Source organism: Sorex fumeus, unplaced genomic scaffold (genome assembly GCF_029834395.1).
Source record: "Sorex fumeus unplaced genomic scaffold, SorFum_2.1 ptg000036l, whole genome shotgun sequence".
Taxonomy (NCBI): domain Eukaryota; kingdom Metazoa; phylum Chordata; class Mammalia; order Eulipotyphla; family Soricidae; genus Sorex; species Sorex fumeus.
Window position 1 is genome coordinate 9,973,750 of NW_026606093.1, and position 16,277 is coordinate 9,990,026.

Here is a 16,277-nt window from a genome sequence, read left to right on the forward strand (position 1 = left end):
CTACAGAATAAAGTCTAGGAAGGGTGTGTGGTGTGTGGCTAGAGAGAGTGTGGGGGCTGGCAGGGACAAATTGGGGTCAGTGCCGACACACTGTATAATGGAACTCTATAAATAAGAAATTGTAAATCATGGTGCCTAAAAAAATAATTTTGGTCCAAAACAAGTTATTAATAAATATTTAAAGAGAAAAAATGTTATCATATAAATTAATGACATAAAAGAATGTACCATATGAACAGTATCTGTGCAGAGAGCTGAAAATAGTTTAGGGAATCTTTTTATAAAAATATTAAATAACACAGAGATCTAAAATTATAGTGCCATCTGCATCTATGGGCAAAATCTAACAGTATCAATGACAGCACATTTTAGTGCTATCACATTTTCTAAGTGCTAGTCAACATTTTAAAAAACTAGGACTTAATTTACATAATTTAATGCCTGCTTTAATATACAGATATATAAAGATATTTTTAAAAATTTCTACTACTTAATATAGCATCATTTTCTTTTCAAAAACATTAAAATTAATCTTTAAAAACTATAATCACCAATTTTTGTGTTCTGAGATACATTTACTATTAAAATATATAATAGTAAAAATTCAACAGAACATTTTCAATTTTTTCTGTTTCCTTCCAAACTTGCATCTGTGGGCACATATTTAACAATAGTGAAGTGTTGAGAACTTTTCCAAATGATTTTACATACCATATTAACTCAGTAAAAATCTCCAGTAACCTTATGAGGTAAGTACATAATAGTGTACTCACTGTAAAGATGTTGAAACCAAAGACTCACTGCTCTAAGTGAGAGTCAAAGTTCAGAGCCACAGTACAGAGGGTGAAGTGCTTATTAGATGCAGGCATCCCATGCGGTTCTCCTAACCCATCAGGAGTGATCCTTGAGTGCAGAGCCACGAGTAAGCCCTGAGCACCACCTAGTGTTGCCAGAGACCAAAGTAGGGGAGGATGCTCTGATCTCTATGCTTGAAAAATTGTCAGCTAAAATATCACACAGCTTTACAAACTGAATTCAGAGTATATACTGCAATTATCATAGCCATAATCTGCTGATAGGAAATGTTTTCTCACATACCTAAAACCATCATAATTTTTAATAATGCTGTTTGTTATCAAGTTCATACTCCTTATTTACTTCATTTATCTAAACCTAGTCACTGAAAGTATTTCTATTTTTGTAACATAAAAGGCCCTCCCGTTGATCATCGATTTGCTCGAGCGGGTCCAGTAACGTCTCCATTGTAGACTTTGCATATTTTGCATTACACAGCTTCTTTTTTGTTTACACACAGCTTCTTTTTCCTTTTCTAAATTTAATTTTATGCTAAATGTCTAAAAGGTTTCAATGACTTAATACAGCCAACCCTTGAGCAATCAGGTTTGAAATGTATAGGCCACCTTAGTCATATATGGATTTCTTTTTCTACCTGTGCTTCACAATCTTGTCTAGGAGGTTGGCTGGTTGAATCCTAATATGCAGAACTTAAGCAGAGGGCTGAATAAATCAGTTAGCCACGGATTTGACACTGTGCAGGACTTATAACTCATTCATGTTGTAGAGGGCAACAATAATAAAAAAAAAGACCACATTCATGATATTTAGTGCTCTATGTTATTCACACATTTCATCATTATTCTATCAACAATGAAAGAATGCTTAGTTCTTCCTAATCAATATATACCATTTTTCCCACAAATTTAACCAACAAAAAAAAATAATCAAGGGTGATTCATGATGTGACAGAGTTAAATATATCTTTAAGTGGACAAAAAAATTTCTTTCCCTTGCACCATACACAGACATAAAAAGAATGGAGATAATTCAATTATTTGTTCCTTGCAAGTTTGGGGTATCTAGATTCTTTAAATGAACTTCAAAAAGATTCAATGATATATTTAAAGTCACCAATAAAAGAGCTGGAACTAATTTATCCAATTCTAAATTCTGATTTCAATAATAGAAAAAACTTACCAAAAAAAGTATATCAAGATAGAGAAGCTATATAAAAATAATCTCAATCTTTATTCAAGACTATTTAATGTACCCCTCAGAAGGGGATAAACTACCCTAAGAAAGCTATCATAAAGGAACTTTGGGAGATAATTTCAAAAATAGGAAAGAATAGCACTGTAGACTGTCCTCCCGTTGTTCATCACTTTGCTCGAGTGGGCACCAGTAACATCTCCATTGTGAGATTTGTTGTTACCATTTTTGGCATATCGAACATGCTACAGGTAGCTTGCCAGGCTTTGCTGTGCGGGCAAAATACTCTCAGTAGCTTGCCAGGCTCTCCGAGAGGGGCGGAGGAATTGAACCCGGGTCAGTTGCGTGCAAGGCAAATGCCCTACCCGCTATGCTTACCTGCTAAGCAAAAAAGGAAAGAATAAATTTAACAAAATTTAAATTTAAAAGAATTTAACAAAATTCAAAGAATTTAACAAAATGTTTCATCTATCTTTCCAACAATGTTTTTTTTTAAATTTTATTTATTGAATCACAGTGAGAAAAGTTACAAAGCTTTCAGGTTTAAGTCTCAGTCATACAATGATCAAACACCCCTCCCCTCACCAGTAATTATTTTTCACCACCAAGAACCCCAATATACCCACCTCAAACCCCTCCCGATGCCTGTGAGGCAGATGATTTCCACTTAACTCTCTCTCTACTTTAAATACATTCATTATTTCGACAAAAGATGCACCATTATTGTTTGGAATTTCCCCCCAACAAACAGAACTGGTGAAAAGGCATTGTGAAATAACTTGTTTTCTATTGCTGGTTATGAAAACCATATGATGTCATAACCATCACTATTGCGGCCACACGATTTTGGATTTATATTTTATTAATTAAGTCTGGAGGGACTTCTGCCAAGAGTCGGATAATTATGAGATTGGTTTCTGTGCATCTGGTGCCATGGCCATGCCGGAGAGCCGCTGGAGGGGGGCAACTCATGGCCTCGATTGGGCGTGAAGGACAAGCCAGTTCTGCCCCCCTTCCCATGAGGCTGCAGTTGCCCCATCACCGCCATCTCATACCTGGTTTTCCAATAAGCTCTGAGGCAGCGGCCACCGTGCTGCCAGGGGCGAGGGAAGGTGGAAGAAACAAACACCCTTTCCTACCTGGGAGGGGGGGTACATGACACTGGAGTTTAACGCACAGTCCATTCACATTTCTGCTGCAAGCTGCTAGGCTCTGGATTAGGTCAATGAGCCTCTGGCGCCATGGCCATGCCGGAGAGCCACTCGTGGGGGGCAACTCATGACCTCGATTGGGCATGAAGCACCAACAATGTTTTCTTAACACCTAATTTCTCCTACATTCTAAGCAATGAGGTATAATATATAAACATTTCTCAAAAATTGTTCTTATTGGGGCTGGAGCAATAGCACAGCGGGTAGGGCGTTTGCCTTGCACACGGCCGACCTGGGTTCAATTCCCAGCATCCCATATGGTCCCCTGAGCACCGCCAGCGGTAATTCCTGAGCACAGAGCCAGAAGTAACCCCTGTGCCATGCCGGGTGTGACCCAAAAAGCTGCACCCAAAAAGCAAAAAAAAAACTGTTCTTATTAAAAGTTATCTGACAGTATTATATATTCCAAATATTCCAGAAATATTCTAGCTTTTGTGGCTCATAAAATAAACGTCACTGAAATAGTACAGAATACAAAGACCATAGGTTTTGGAGTCTGTCATAGGTTCAGAACTTGCCACTGCTCTACGTCCTCTGGAGCATTAGCACCAAATATCTATTTCACCAGGATGCTGTATAATTAAAGGAGGTGACAATTATAAAGCTCTCAGCATGATAGATGCTCAAGAACTTCTAGCTCCTTTCTTTTAAAGGATGCCACACACACACAATTATATCAAGAGTATCAGTTTCAAAAGTCATCCTTCATTATTTCCCTCAGACAAACTGTAGCATAGCATGAGGCATCAAGATCAAAGGAGACTGAAAGAGATAAAGGTGCTTCACTGCTGTGGGAATCACCTTTTCTGACATCAATATCTTGTTCTTCCATCAGCTGGTATGAGAGGTTATGAGGTCGTTTCAAAATCTGCCTATAGCATCCTGGAACATTAAGTTTCAGAGCAGGTACTTTAAACCTACACGTCTGCAGTCCATCTCTAATGAGTGCCTCCTGGTACCACTGCCCAACTTTGTTCTTTGGGAATTGATTATTGTATCCAAGCACTGGAAGAACCACCTGCACAATGGAAGGGAAACAATCTTGAAACAACTTTCAGAAAAGAATCATATAATCAAAGTTTTAAATTCACTTTTATTATGAACCTAAATCTGTTAAAGACAATCTCAAATATAAACATTTCAATCAGCCTAAAACATGCTAATAAATACTATTCTACTTTGACTATTTTAAATGTTGGTACTTAGAGGAAAGTAACTAAAGAAGGAGACTGACATTAACTAATACAAGGAGCTCAAATCAATTATTATTAAACTGTTGTTAATAGAGAAGAAATGTAATCAGTTTTGGTTATTTAATTAGTCACTAAAAACTTAATTTCATGCAGTTATACGACCCCCAAAGCAAATATTATTCTTCAGTACAAAAACTCCTTTGGTGCTCAATCACATAACTGGTATTTCACATTCTTCATTTAAAAACTACAAAGCAAAAAAGTAGCAGCAAATAATAAGTTGATTTTCTCAGATGCCTATAAGTAAACACTGCATATTATGGGGGGTTTGTCCTTTTGTGATACTTCTAGATTTAAAATAACTTGTAGAATACAAACTAAAATTATGAAATAAAATATTTATATACAAAATTCCCAGAAAAGTTTAAAAAGACACCACAAAAATGCCTCACATCCTAAGAATACTGTGAACAACTTTATATGACTTAATTGGGGAACCAGAATAAGTGGATAAATTTTTAGAAGAATACAAATATCCTGTAACTGAATCAGGAGGAAATGAAAAATATGATGAGACTGATTAATAGTAAGGAAACAAACAATTAAAAAATCTTCGACAAATGCCAAGTCCAGATGGATTTACTAATGAGTTTTATGAAAACTTCAGAGAAGATATTACCTATCCTTTTTAAGTTCTTCCAGAAAATTCATAAAACATAAAATTCTAAACAGTCTTTTTTGCATTTACTTTTTTTTATTTTTTACTTTGACATGTAAATTTTGGGTTTTTTAATTTTTAAAAAAATTTTTTTTGTATTGAATCACCATGAGATACAGTTACAAAGTTTTCATGATTGAGTTTCAGTCATACAATCTAAACAACTTTTATAGATCAACATTACCCTAATGCCAAAAGAAGACAGTTATTAGTAAAATATAGATAGACAGATAAAAAAAAGATACAAAGATTCAACTAAATCTTAGCACACCAAATTCAGCAATATATTCAAAGGATCATGGTCATCACAAAGACCAAATGAGATTTATTCCAGGGATATTATAAGATGGTTCTATATGTCATAATTAATATGTCATACCACATCAATAAAAGATAAAAGTCACATGACCATATCAATAGGTGCCAAAAGCTTATGACAAGATGCCCATTTATAATAAGAAAAATGGGAATAGAAAGAAATTATTTCAAATAATAAGTCATTTACAATAAACCTACAGTAAAAATAATCAAAAATTAAAAACTGAAAACCTTTCCTTGAAGATCAGGTATGTCTATTTTCATCACTGTTATTCAACATGGGCCGGAGTGATAGCACAGCGGGTAGGGCGTTTGCCTTACAAGCGGCCAACATGGCTGACCCGAGTTCGATTCCTCTGCCCCTCTCGCAGAGCCTGGCAAGCTACGGAGAGTATGTCGCCCGCACGGCAGAGCCTGCAAGCTACCCGTGACGTATTCGATATGCCAAACACAGTAACAACAAAGTCTCCAACGGAGACGTTACTGGGCCCGCTCGAGCAAATCGATGAACAATGGGAGGACAGTGACAGTGACAGTGCGTGTTGGGGTAAAATCTCAAATAATAATGGTGGATCTTGTGTTGAAATATTGAATGTAATTAAAGCAGAGAGAGAGTAATGTGGAAACTATCTGCCACACAGGTAGAGGAGGGGCTGGGATGGGGGTATATTGTGGGTTTTGGTGGTAGAAAATGTGCACCGGTAAAGGGACTAGTGTTTCATCATTGTATGACTGAGACTTAAACCAAAAGCTTTGTAACTGCTCTCACGGTGACTCAATAAATAAATTTATAAAATAAAAATTAAAAAAAGATCACAGTCCCTGACTTTAAACTAGATTATAAGGTATTGTAAACAAGACACTGTTGCTCTGAATAAAAGCAAACACTCAGACCAATGCAAAAGAACTGAGAACCCAGGAATCAACCTTCAGACATACAGATAACTAATTTACAACAAACAAGTCAACAACATGAAGTGGACGCATGAAAGCCTCTTCAAAAAAACAAAAGAAACTTTATGTCCCCCAGATGAATGCAATCTTTCTATGTCTACCCCTCTCTTTCTGACTCATTTTGCTTAACATGATACGTTCGGTGTAGTACCACTTGTATGTAAATTTCATGACTTCATCTTTTCTAACAGCTACATAGTACTCCATTGTGTAGATGTACCAAAGTTTCTTTAACCAGTCATCTGTTTTGGGCATTCAGGTTTTTTCCAGATTCTGGCTATTGTAAAGAGTGCTGCAATGAACAAACAAGTGCAGATGTTACTTCGACTATATTTTTTTGTCTCTCTGGGATATATTCCCAGGAGACTAACACCAAAAAGTGGCCAAGATTAGTACCAGGAATTTTGCTCTATGGCTTGGAGGCCAGCTAAACATGCTAGGGGAAAAGGGAGCTCAGATAGAGAAGGGAGCACCAAATAAAGGGTGTTGGGAGGATCCTCCCAGGATGGGAGAAGCATGCTGAAAGTACACTATAGACTAAACATGATTGCCACTCAATGCCTCCTTTGCAAACCACAACACCCAAAAGGAGAGAGAGAACAAAAGGGAATGCCCTGCCACAGAGGCAGGGTGGGATGGGGGGATGGGGAGTGGGAGGGATACTGGGACCCGTGGTGGTGGAAAATGGGCACTGGTGGAGGGATGGGTATTTGATCATTGTATAATTGAAACCAAAGCACAAAAATTTGTAAGTCTACAACTGTACCTCATGGTGTTTCACTAATAAAAATTTAAAAAAAAAAAGAGAAAGAAAGAAAAGAAAAAATGGTTAGGCACATGCAAAAAGAAGGAGGGGAAGGGGCTAGAAAGACAGTTCAGTGCACAAGGCTCCTTCCTTGTTCAAGACCAACGTTGGTTCAATCCCTGGCACTAAACATAGTTCCCTGAGCACCTTCAAGTGTCATCCCGGAACATCACTGGGTTTGGCCAACCACACCCCTCACCCCGTAAAAAAGACAAAAAAAATTGGACTGCTATTTCCACATCATATACAGAGATTATCTCAAAAATTAAAGACCGTGGGGCTGGAGCAATAGCACAGTGGGTAGGGCATTTGCCTTGCACGCGCCCAACCAGGGTTTGATTCCCAGCATCCCATATGGTCCCCTGAGCACCGCCAGGAGTAATTCCTAAGTGCATGAGCCAGGAGTAACCCCTGTGCATCGCCAGATGTGACCCAAAAAGATAAAAAAAAAAGCAGAACACTAAAATATCAATACTCTGAAATATCATTGTCTTCAGGATTTCAATCCATTGACGAAGAAAACAAAAGCAAAAATAAGCGAATGGAATTATATCAAACTAAAAAGTTTCTTCTCTGTGAAAGAAACTATGGCTAATAAAACACAAGCCACTGAAAAGGAGAAAACAGATATACACTATTTCTTCTGATATAGGATTACTATTCAGGATACATAATACATTCTCAAAACTCAGCCAAAAATCAAATTGCATTTATCAAAAAAAAAAAAAGCTGGAAATAATCAGGGTTGGCAGGAATGCAGTAAGAAAGTAATCCTCATTTACTGTTGGTGGGATTGTAAACTGTTTTAGTCACTTTGGAAAACAGTACAATTAATTCCTCAAAAAGTTAAAAATAGAGGTCTGGGTATATGGCTCAAGTAGTACAGTGTGTATATTATATGTGTAAAGCACTAACGTAAATTCCTAGCACCACATGCATCACCCAAGCATTACTGAGTATGACCCTGGTGAGCTGAAGGTGGGGGAGGGAGAAGGAGGAGGAGGAGAGGAGGAGGAATAGAAGGAAGAGGAGGAGAGGAGGAGAGGAGGAGAAGGAGGAGGAGGAGGAGGAGGAGGAGGAGGAGGAGGAGGAGGAGGAGGAGGAGGAAGAGGAAGAGGAGGAGGAAGAGGAAGGAGAGGAGGAGGAGAAAAAGGAGGAGGATCTCTTAGCTTGAAATGTTGATCAGTGGTAGAATACTTGTTTTGCATATGTGAGGCCCTGGGTTCAATTTAGAAGAAAAAATAAAAATTAAAATTAAAAATAGAGGCCAGTGAAATAGTAAAGTGGGTAGGGCACTTTCCTTGCATGTGGAAGTAAGCCTTGAGCCCTGCCAGGTGTGGCCCCCAAAATCAAAACAAAACAAAAAAGATTTAAAAATGGAACTTACAGGATCAGATAGGACAAGTGTTAAGGTTCTTGCCTCTATATGGCCAAGACTTATTTGATCCCTGGAACCCCACATGCTCCCTTAAGGACTACCAGGAGTAATTCCCAAGCACAGAGTCATGAGTAATTTGTGAGTACTCCTGGGAGTGGACCAAAAACCAAATAAGTAAATAAAATAGAACTTTCATATGATCTAACAATACCACTCTTTGGTATTTATCTCTGAAACACAAAACTACTCATTCAAAAAGATACTCACATACCTATGTTCACTGCAGTACAATTTACAATAGCCAAGATCTGAAAACAACCCAATGACCCCAAACTGATTGGTAGGTGACGAATCTCTGTCAGATATATGTACATAGAGGAATACTACTCAGGTCTAAGAAACAGATGAGATCTTGCATTTTGCTGCAAGAGGGAAGGAAGGATAAAAGGGAAGGATCAGAGGGCATCATGTTCAGTGAAATAAGTCAAAGATGCTGGAAAATAGATATCAAGTGGTGTAAGGTGGGAGGTGGATGGGGGCTAAGAGGGCAGTAGGATGGCAGTCCTTCAGACAATGAACTGTGGTGGAGACCCACTGAGACTTGGTGAGAGGGGGTACAATACTACTGTACCCCTAAAAACCAAAAACACTCTTGTTTAAACGAAATTACACCTAAACTAAAAAGTGGCCAGAAAAGTGGGGAATTTACCTGATGTATTCCATATGTATTAGCTGACTCCTCTTCTTCTGTTACCAGATGAACCTATTTTTAAAGACATAATGAAGATATAAGATGATTCCCAAATGTTCCAGTTACTTCAATTTTTGCTAAATCTGTTATATAAAATTAGACTCCTATGATGAATATACATATACCCAAACAAAATGGATTTACAATTGTTTCTTTTTTTTTAATTTAATTTTTTAAAAATTTTTATTAGTGAAACACCATGAGGTACAGTTGTGGACTTACAAATTTTTGTGCTTGGGTTTCCGTTATACAATGATTGAGTACCCATCCTTCCACCAGTGCCCATTCTCCACCTTCAATGCTCCCAGTATCCCTCCCACCAACCCCCATCCCCCCATCCCACCCCACCCCTGTGGCAGGGCACTCCTTTTTGTTTTCTCACTCCTTTTGGGTGCTGTGGTTTGCAAAAGAGGCATTGAGTGGCAATCATGTTTGGTCTATAATCTACTTTCATCATGCATCTCTCATCTGGGGAGGATCCTCCCAACACCCTTTATTTGGTGCTCCCTTCTCTATCTGAGCTGCCTTTTCCCCTAGCATGTGCGGCTGGCCTCCAAGCCATGGAGTGAACCTCCTGGTACTTGTCTCGGCTATTCTTGGGTGTTAGTCTCCTATTTTGTTATTTTATATTCCCCAGAGGAATGCAATCTTTCTATGTCAAATGTATGAACATCTAATCTTTGATAAGGGAGCAAGAAATGTGAAGTGGAAAAAGGAAAGCCTCTTCAACAAATGGTGCTGGCATAACTAGACAACCACATGCAAAAAAAATGGGCTTAGACCTCGACCTAGCACCATGCACAAAAGTCAGCTCAAAATGGATTAAAGACCTCAACATCAGGCCAAAATCCATAAAGTACATTGAAGACAAGGTCGGCAAAACCCTCCACGATATTGAGGCTAATGGTATCTTCAAAGAAGACAGTCCACTGTCCAACCAAGTGGAAACAGATAAACAAATGGGACTATCTTAAATTAAGAAGCTTCTGCACCTCAAAAGATACAGTTACCAGAATACAAAGACAATCTACAGAATGGTAAAGGATATTCACTCAATACCCATCCGATAAGGGGTTGATATGAAGGATATACAAAGCACTAGTTGAACTCTACAAGAAAACATCTAACCCTATCAAAAAATGGAGTGATGAAATGAACAGAAACTTTCCCAAAGAAGAAATCCAAATGGCTAAAAGGCTCATGAGAAAATGCTCTACATCACTAATCATTAGGGAGATGCAGATCAAAACAACAATGAGATATCATCTCACACCACAGAGACTGGCCCACATCCACAAGAACAAAAGCAACCAGTGTTGGCACGGATGTGGAGAGAAAGGGACTCCTCTTCACTGCTGGTGGGAATGCCGACTGGTTCAGCCCTTTTGGAAAACAGTGTGGACGATTCTCAAAAAATTAGAAATTGAGCTCCCATTTGGCCCAGCAATACCACTCCTGGGAATATATCCCTGAGAGGCAAAAAAGTACAGTCGAAATGACATCTGCACTTCTTTATTCATTACTGCACTGTTCAAAATAGCCAAAATCTGGAAAAAACCCGAGTGCCCGAGAACAGATGACTGATGAAAGAAACTTTAGTACATCTACACAATGGAATACTATGCAGCTGTTAGAAAAGATGAAGTCACAAAATTTACATGTAAGTGTTACTACATGGAAATCATGGAAAATATCATGCTAGGTGAAATGAGTTACAATTTTGTTTCTGAAGGAGTAAACTGCATAGAAATTAGAATGATTCTTCCACATACAAACACTGATCACTGAAGCTTTAACGCATGGAGAATAGTAAGCAGTTTAACACCCTGGGGTGATATTGTCACCCAGTCAGCAACTCCCCTTGCCTATACTATTGAATTGCCCTTTCTTTCTCCCCATACATTTTAGTTGCAATGCTTACAACACCTGCCTGGGGTACTTCCCAGATAACACACTTTGTTGCTTTGCCAGGGGTCCCAGACAGAACAGCAATAAGAACTGTACTTGGCACTTGTGGTCACCACCAGGGATAGAACTCATGGCCTCACATTTGCATGAGAAATGATCACAAACAAAACAAAACAAAGAGACCAAACTGCAGGAGAAAGAGGAAAAAATGATAATAAAGTGGTGTTAGGAATTAGCTATGTCTACAATATTTCAATTTCCATTTCTAAGGAAAATTTCATGCATGATCTGTGAATTTTTGCAGGGGAACAACACTTAGTGGCCCTCAGTGACTCTTCTCAGTGGTGGTACTAAGGGGACAATGAAGTTCCAGGGCTTGAATTAGGCCCCACAGGCAAAGTCTTCTAAGCCATCCTCCAGGGTTCTTGTGCATTTTTAAAAAAAGCAGTGTCTACTATCCAATGCCCTTTACATTAGATTTTTATTGCCTACTTTTACACTGCCTATTTTTAATTGTTTGATTTACGGACATGCACCAAATTTGGTATGACAGCAGGACTAGAAACAGCTGATGGGTAACTATAAGAAAAAATTAAAAGTCAGCATGCTTTATAAGGACTTTTGAAAATTTATGTTTTTAGTATCTTAACTACTCTTGGAAAACTGTGATGGCATGTACTTACTTTTGTGAAATTCTCATCATCAGTATCTTCATCCAAACAGACCAAATCACCCTCCACTACTCTTGATCCATACGTGGCAAGTCTATAAGATACTGCCTCATTCCAAATTTTGCTGCTATAAGCATGGATGTAGAATATGCGCATACCATGAGGAAGAGAGAACCATGCCTGGACACAGCCTTCCTCGGTCAGGCCAAAGCGATGCAGTGACTCCAGCAAGGCTCTCTCCCGGCCTCTGGATTCAGGCATCAGTGAAAGTGTGCCTTTAGCATCCTCTGAAATGAAGAAAAAGTCAGTGAGACACCCACTTTTATTCAAAGGCCAGCTATAAAGATCTTCATTATGTTTTTCAGCAAGAAATCATGAATTATCTTTTCTCATAACCTAAATATAAAGATGATGCTCTATATCTAGCTATAATTGAAGAGGTAATCTGTTTCTTTAATAAGGATCATTAATCATATGGTTCACTCACTTTCCTTGCTTAAAAAAAGCAAAAACACAATATTAGTATGGTATACTTCAGAATGGAGTAAAAATTATCTTCATTGCTCTGAGTGATAATACACAGAGGTTTCTGGGGGAAAAAAGATTAAAATTTTGCCTAGAGTTTTAAAGATATACTACAAATGATAACATAAAATTTCTTTTAATAATACATGGTTAATTCTTTGATTATACCATGTATTATTACATGTATTATTACATGTATTGTTACACCCACCAACTGGCCCACTGGCGCCGTGTAATCCCATCAGCAGCCAAGACTCAGAGACTATAAAAACCAGCTCCCAGAACCACGCGGCCGCAAATGCGGCCGCGCGACCTCTTATTATGACATCTTATTATCTCATTCCTACTTTGGACAAACTGGCAGGCTACCGAATGTAGCCTGCCCACATGGCAGAGTCTGGCAAACTCCCCGTGGCGTACCCAATATGCCAAATACCAGTAACCATGATGGGTCTCATTCTCCTAAAGAGCCTTGAATATAATCTCAGGGCTAGGATGAAAGAGACGTTACTGGGGCCTGCTCGAGGCAATCGACGAATTTTGTGATTTGTATACTATTAAGTCTTTTTAGCGGAATACTTTTAAAAATTAGATTCAGGGCCAAAGAGAGAGTACTATGGGTAAAGTGGCTACTTTGTTTCCTTCTACTTCCTCTGGATTCGATGTTGGCAGTCTGTAGGATTATAAGAATTCATTTCTTTTAGGCTCTCAAGTTTGGTGGCATAGAGTTGTTCACAATAACCTCTTAAAATCTTAAAATCTTTGATATTTCTGAGATAAATTCGTTATTTCTCTTTTGTCTCTGATCTTATTTATTTTGGTCTCTCTCTTTAAGAGACTAGCTAAGGGTTGTCAATCTTGATTATTCTTCCATAGACCCAGCTCCAGGGCTCGAGCAATAGCACAGCAGGTAGTGCGTTTGCCTTGCACGCAGCCAATATGGCCGACCCGAGTTCGATTCCTCTGCCCCTCTCGGAGAGCCTGATAAAGCCTGGCAGGCTACCCGTGACATAGTCGATATGCCAAACACAGTAACAACAAGTCTCACGATGGAGATGTTCCTGGGCCTGCTCAAGCAAATCGATGAACAATGGGAGGACTATGACCGTGAGACTCAGCTCCTGGTTTCTCTGACCCCTTGCATTGTTTTCTTCTTTCCCCTCACATTGATTGATCTTCACTCGCATTTTTATTACCTCCTGCCTAATACTTACTTTGGAATTAACTTGTTCTTTTTCAAGTTTTTCAAGCTTTGGGTTTAGTTGTTTCTTTGAGTTTCCTCTTTTCCTGATAAGTCTGCCAGGTGTGAACCTCCCCTTAAGCACTACTGTTTTCTGTTTTCTATCAGTTCTGATAGTTTGTGGTCTTCATTCATTCTCGTTTGTTTTGAGGAATCTTCTCATTTCTTCTTCCATTTCCTTTTTGATCCAATTTTTATTTAGCAGAATGTTACCCAATTCCAAATACTAGATCTCTGCCAACTTTTAACTGAATTCTATCTTTTTTGTCTGAAAATATACTTGATGTGATTTCTATTTTAGTTATTTTTATGGATGTTTGGATTGTATCCGAGCAGGTTACCTATCCTGGAGACTGTTAATTTCCACAGGAGAAGAATGGGCAGTCACTGTTTGAGGACAGAGGCCCGAATATGTCTATTAAACCCAGTCCTTCCAATTCCTTAGTTAGGGCTCTTCTTTCTTTTCTTTCTCTCCTTCCCTCTCTTTCTCTTTCCCTCTTTTTCTTTCTTTTTTATTTTGAGGCCACATCAGTGATACTCAAAGATTATCCCTGGCTCTGCACCCAATAATTACTCCTGACAATGCTCCAAGAACCATACGGGATTCCAGAGAACAAAGCCAGGTTGGCCATATTCAATGCAAGCACTCTACCCATTGAACTCTCTCTCCCGCCCATCATGCATCCACTGACGAAAGTGGGCTATTAAAGTCTTCCATTACTAACATGCTATTATCGATGTACCTCTTCAAGTCTATTATAGCAATTACTATGTAAATTTTGCCACAAACTTCATTTGATGCATACCTGTTGATGTGATTTAAGCTTTCTTAATCATCAATCCCTACACTAGTATGTAATGTCTCTTCCTATCTTTCATATTTTCTTTAGCTTGAATATTACCTAGTCTGAAATCAGTTTATCACCACCCCACAAGCAGAAGGTAGAACAAATGTAAATCCTAGATCTGGCTAAAAATGAAGTACCCACATATGTGGGATCAAAGATACACAAGCAAGGTAGCAACAAAGGTCCAAGGTCAACATAATGGGCAAGGTGATGAACTGATACATATAACTGATTGGGAGGAAGGGCAGAATAAAAGGGAGGGGCATTTGGTCCTGGGGGGGGTGGGGGAGGGACAGACATGGGTGGTGGGTGTGGTGTTGAAATAAGGTGCATGAGAAATCTTATTAAAAGTATTGCAAACCACAGAATCTCAATCAATACATTTTTAATTTGTGAAAAATAAAAATTAAAAAAGTTTTAAATGAAAAATAAATAAGGGGGGCTGAAGCAACAGCACAGCAGGTAGGGTGTTTGCTTTGCACACGGCCGACCTGGGTTTGAGTCCCAGCATCCCATATGGTATCCCAAACACCGCCAGGAGTAATTCCTGAGTGCATGAGCCAGGAATAACCCCTGTGCATCGCTGGCTGTGACCCAAAAAGAAAAAAAAGAAATATGGGCCAGAGAGATAGTACAGTGGACAGGGCACTTGCCTTGCACATAACACCCAAGTTTGATCCCGGGCATCCCATATAATCCCCCAACCTCTGCCAGGAGCCATTCCTGAGTGCAAAACCAAAAGTAAGCCCTGCCATCCTGAGAGGAACCTCCCAACACCCTTTATTTGGTGCTCCCTTCTCTATCTGAGCTGCCTTTTCCCCTGGCGTGTGCGGCTACCCTCAAAGCCATGGAGTAATCCTCCTGGTACTTATCTCGGCTATTCTTGGGTGTTAGTCTCCTATTTTGTTACTTTATGTTCCCCAGATGAATGCAATCTTTCTCAGGATGGGAGATATGTGATGACTATAGACTGAACATGATTGCTACTCAATGTCTCTTTTGCAAACCACAGCACTCAAAAGGAGAGAGAAAACAAAAGGGAATGCCCTGCCACAGAGGTAGGGTGGGATGGGGGGGATGGGGGGGTGGGAGGGATACTGGGATCAGTAGTGGTGGAGAATGGGCACTGGTGGAGGGATGGGTATTCAATTATTGTATAACTGAATCTCAAGCACAAAAATGATTAAGTCTACGACTGTACCTCATGGTGTTTCACTAATAAAAATTTAAGAAAAAAAGAACGTAAGCCCTGCCAGGTGTGGCCCCAAAACAAATAAGTAAATAAAAATGAAGTACCTAACCGAGGAGCATATTTAATGTAATGATTAAATAATATATGATAATCTATTTGTTTCGGTAAAGTTAGATGAATGGGCTTAAAAGTGGTGTTCCACACCAGGGATCCTAGGCTCAGAGGGGATGTGATACCTGGCTCCTGTCATCAATCTCTTAGCACACTGAAGTTTAATTAAATGCCCTCCTTGCTGATATAACATTTATGTCATGTATCTACATATCTCTGAATGGGATCGAGAAAATTTTAAATACCAGTTTGAAGAAAATATTTCTTTGCTCTATTCACAGGATCATCCAAATCTTCTGGCGTAAGAAATAATTTTACTGCCTTCACCTTTAAAAATTAAGCAAGCACATAAGTCAAATGAACATGAAAGATTACTCACTTTTATATATGTACACAAAATATAACAATAAAAGTAAATTAAAATTCAAATATATCAATCAGTACTGC

The 16,277-nt window shown here is 38.8% G+C and overlaps 1 protein-coding gene across 2 annotated transcripts in view; it reads right to left on the bottom strand.

The window, feature by feature from the left end:
* Positions 1-3,672: 3,672 nt before the first annotated feature.
* PUS7L (pseudouridine synthase 7 like) overlaps positions 3,673-16,277 on the bottom strand; it is a 43,723-nt gene continuing 31,118 nt past the window's right edge. The window contains exons 7-10 of one of the 2 annotated variants that reach the window (XM_056117843.1): positions 16,076-16,157; positions 11,927-12,201; positions 9,294-9,347; positions 3,673-4,236 (exon numbers count right to left, since the gene is read on the bottom strand). In XM_056117843.1, the coding sequence (XP_055973818.1) occupies positions 3,910-4,236; positions 9,294-9,347; positions 11,927-12,201; positions 16,076-16,157 (738 nt within the window). In that variant the 3' untranslated portion in view covers positions 3,673-3,909. The remainder of the gene's footprint in view (positions 4,237-9,293; positions 9,348-11,926; positions 12,202-16,075; positions 16,158-16,277) is intronic. The other variant, XM_056117844.1, reaches the window with a different exon arrangement.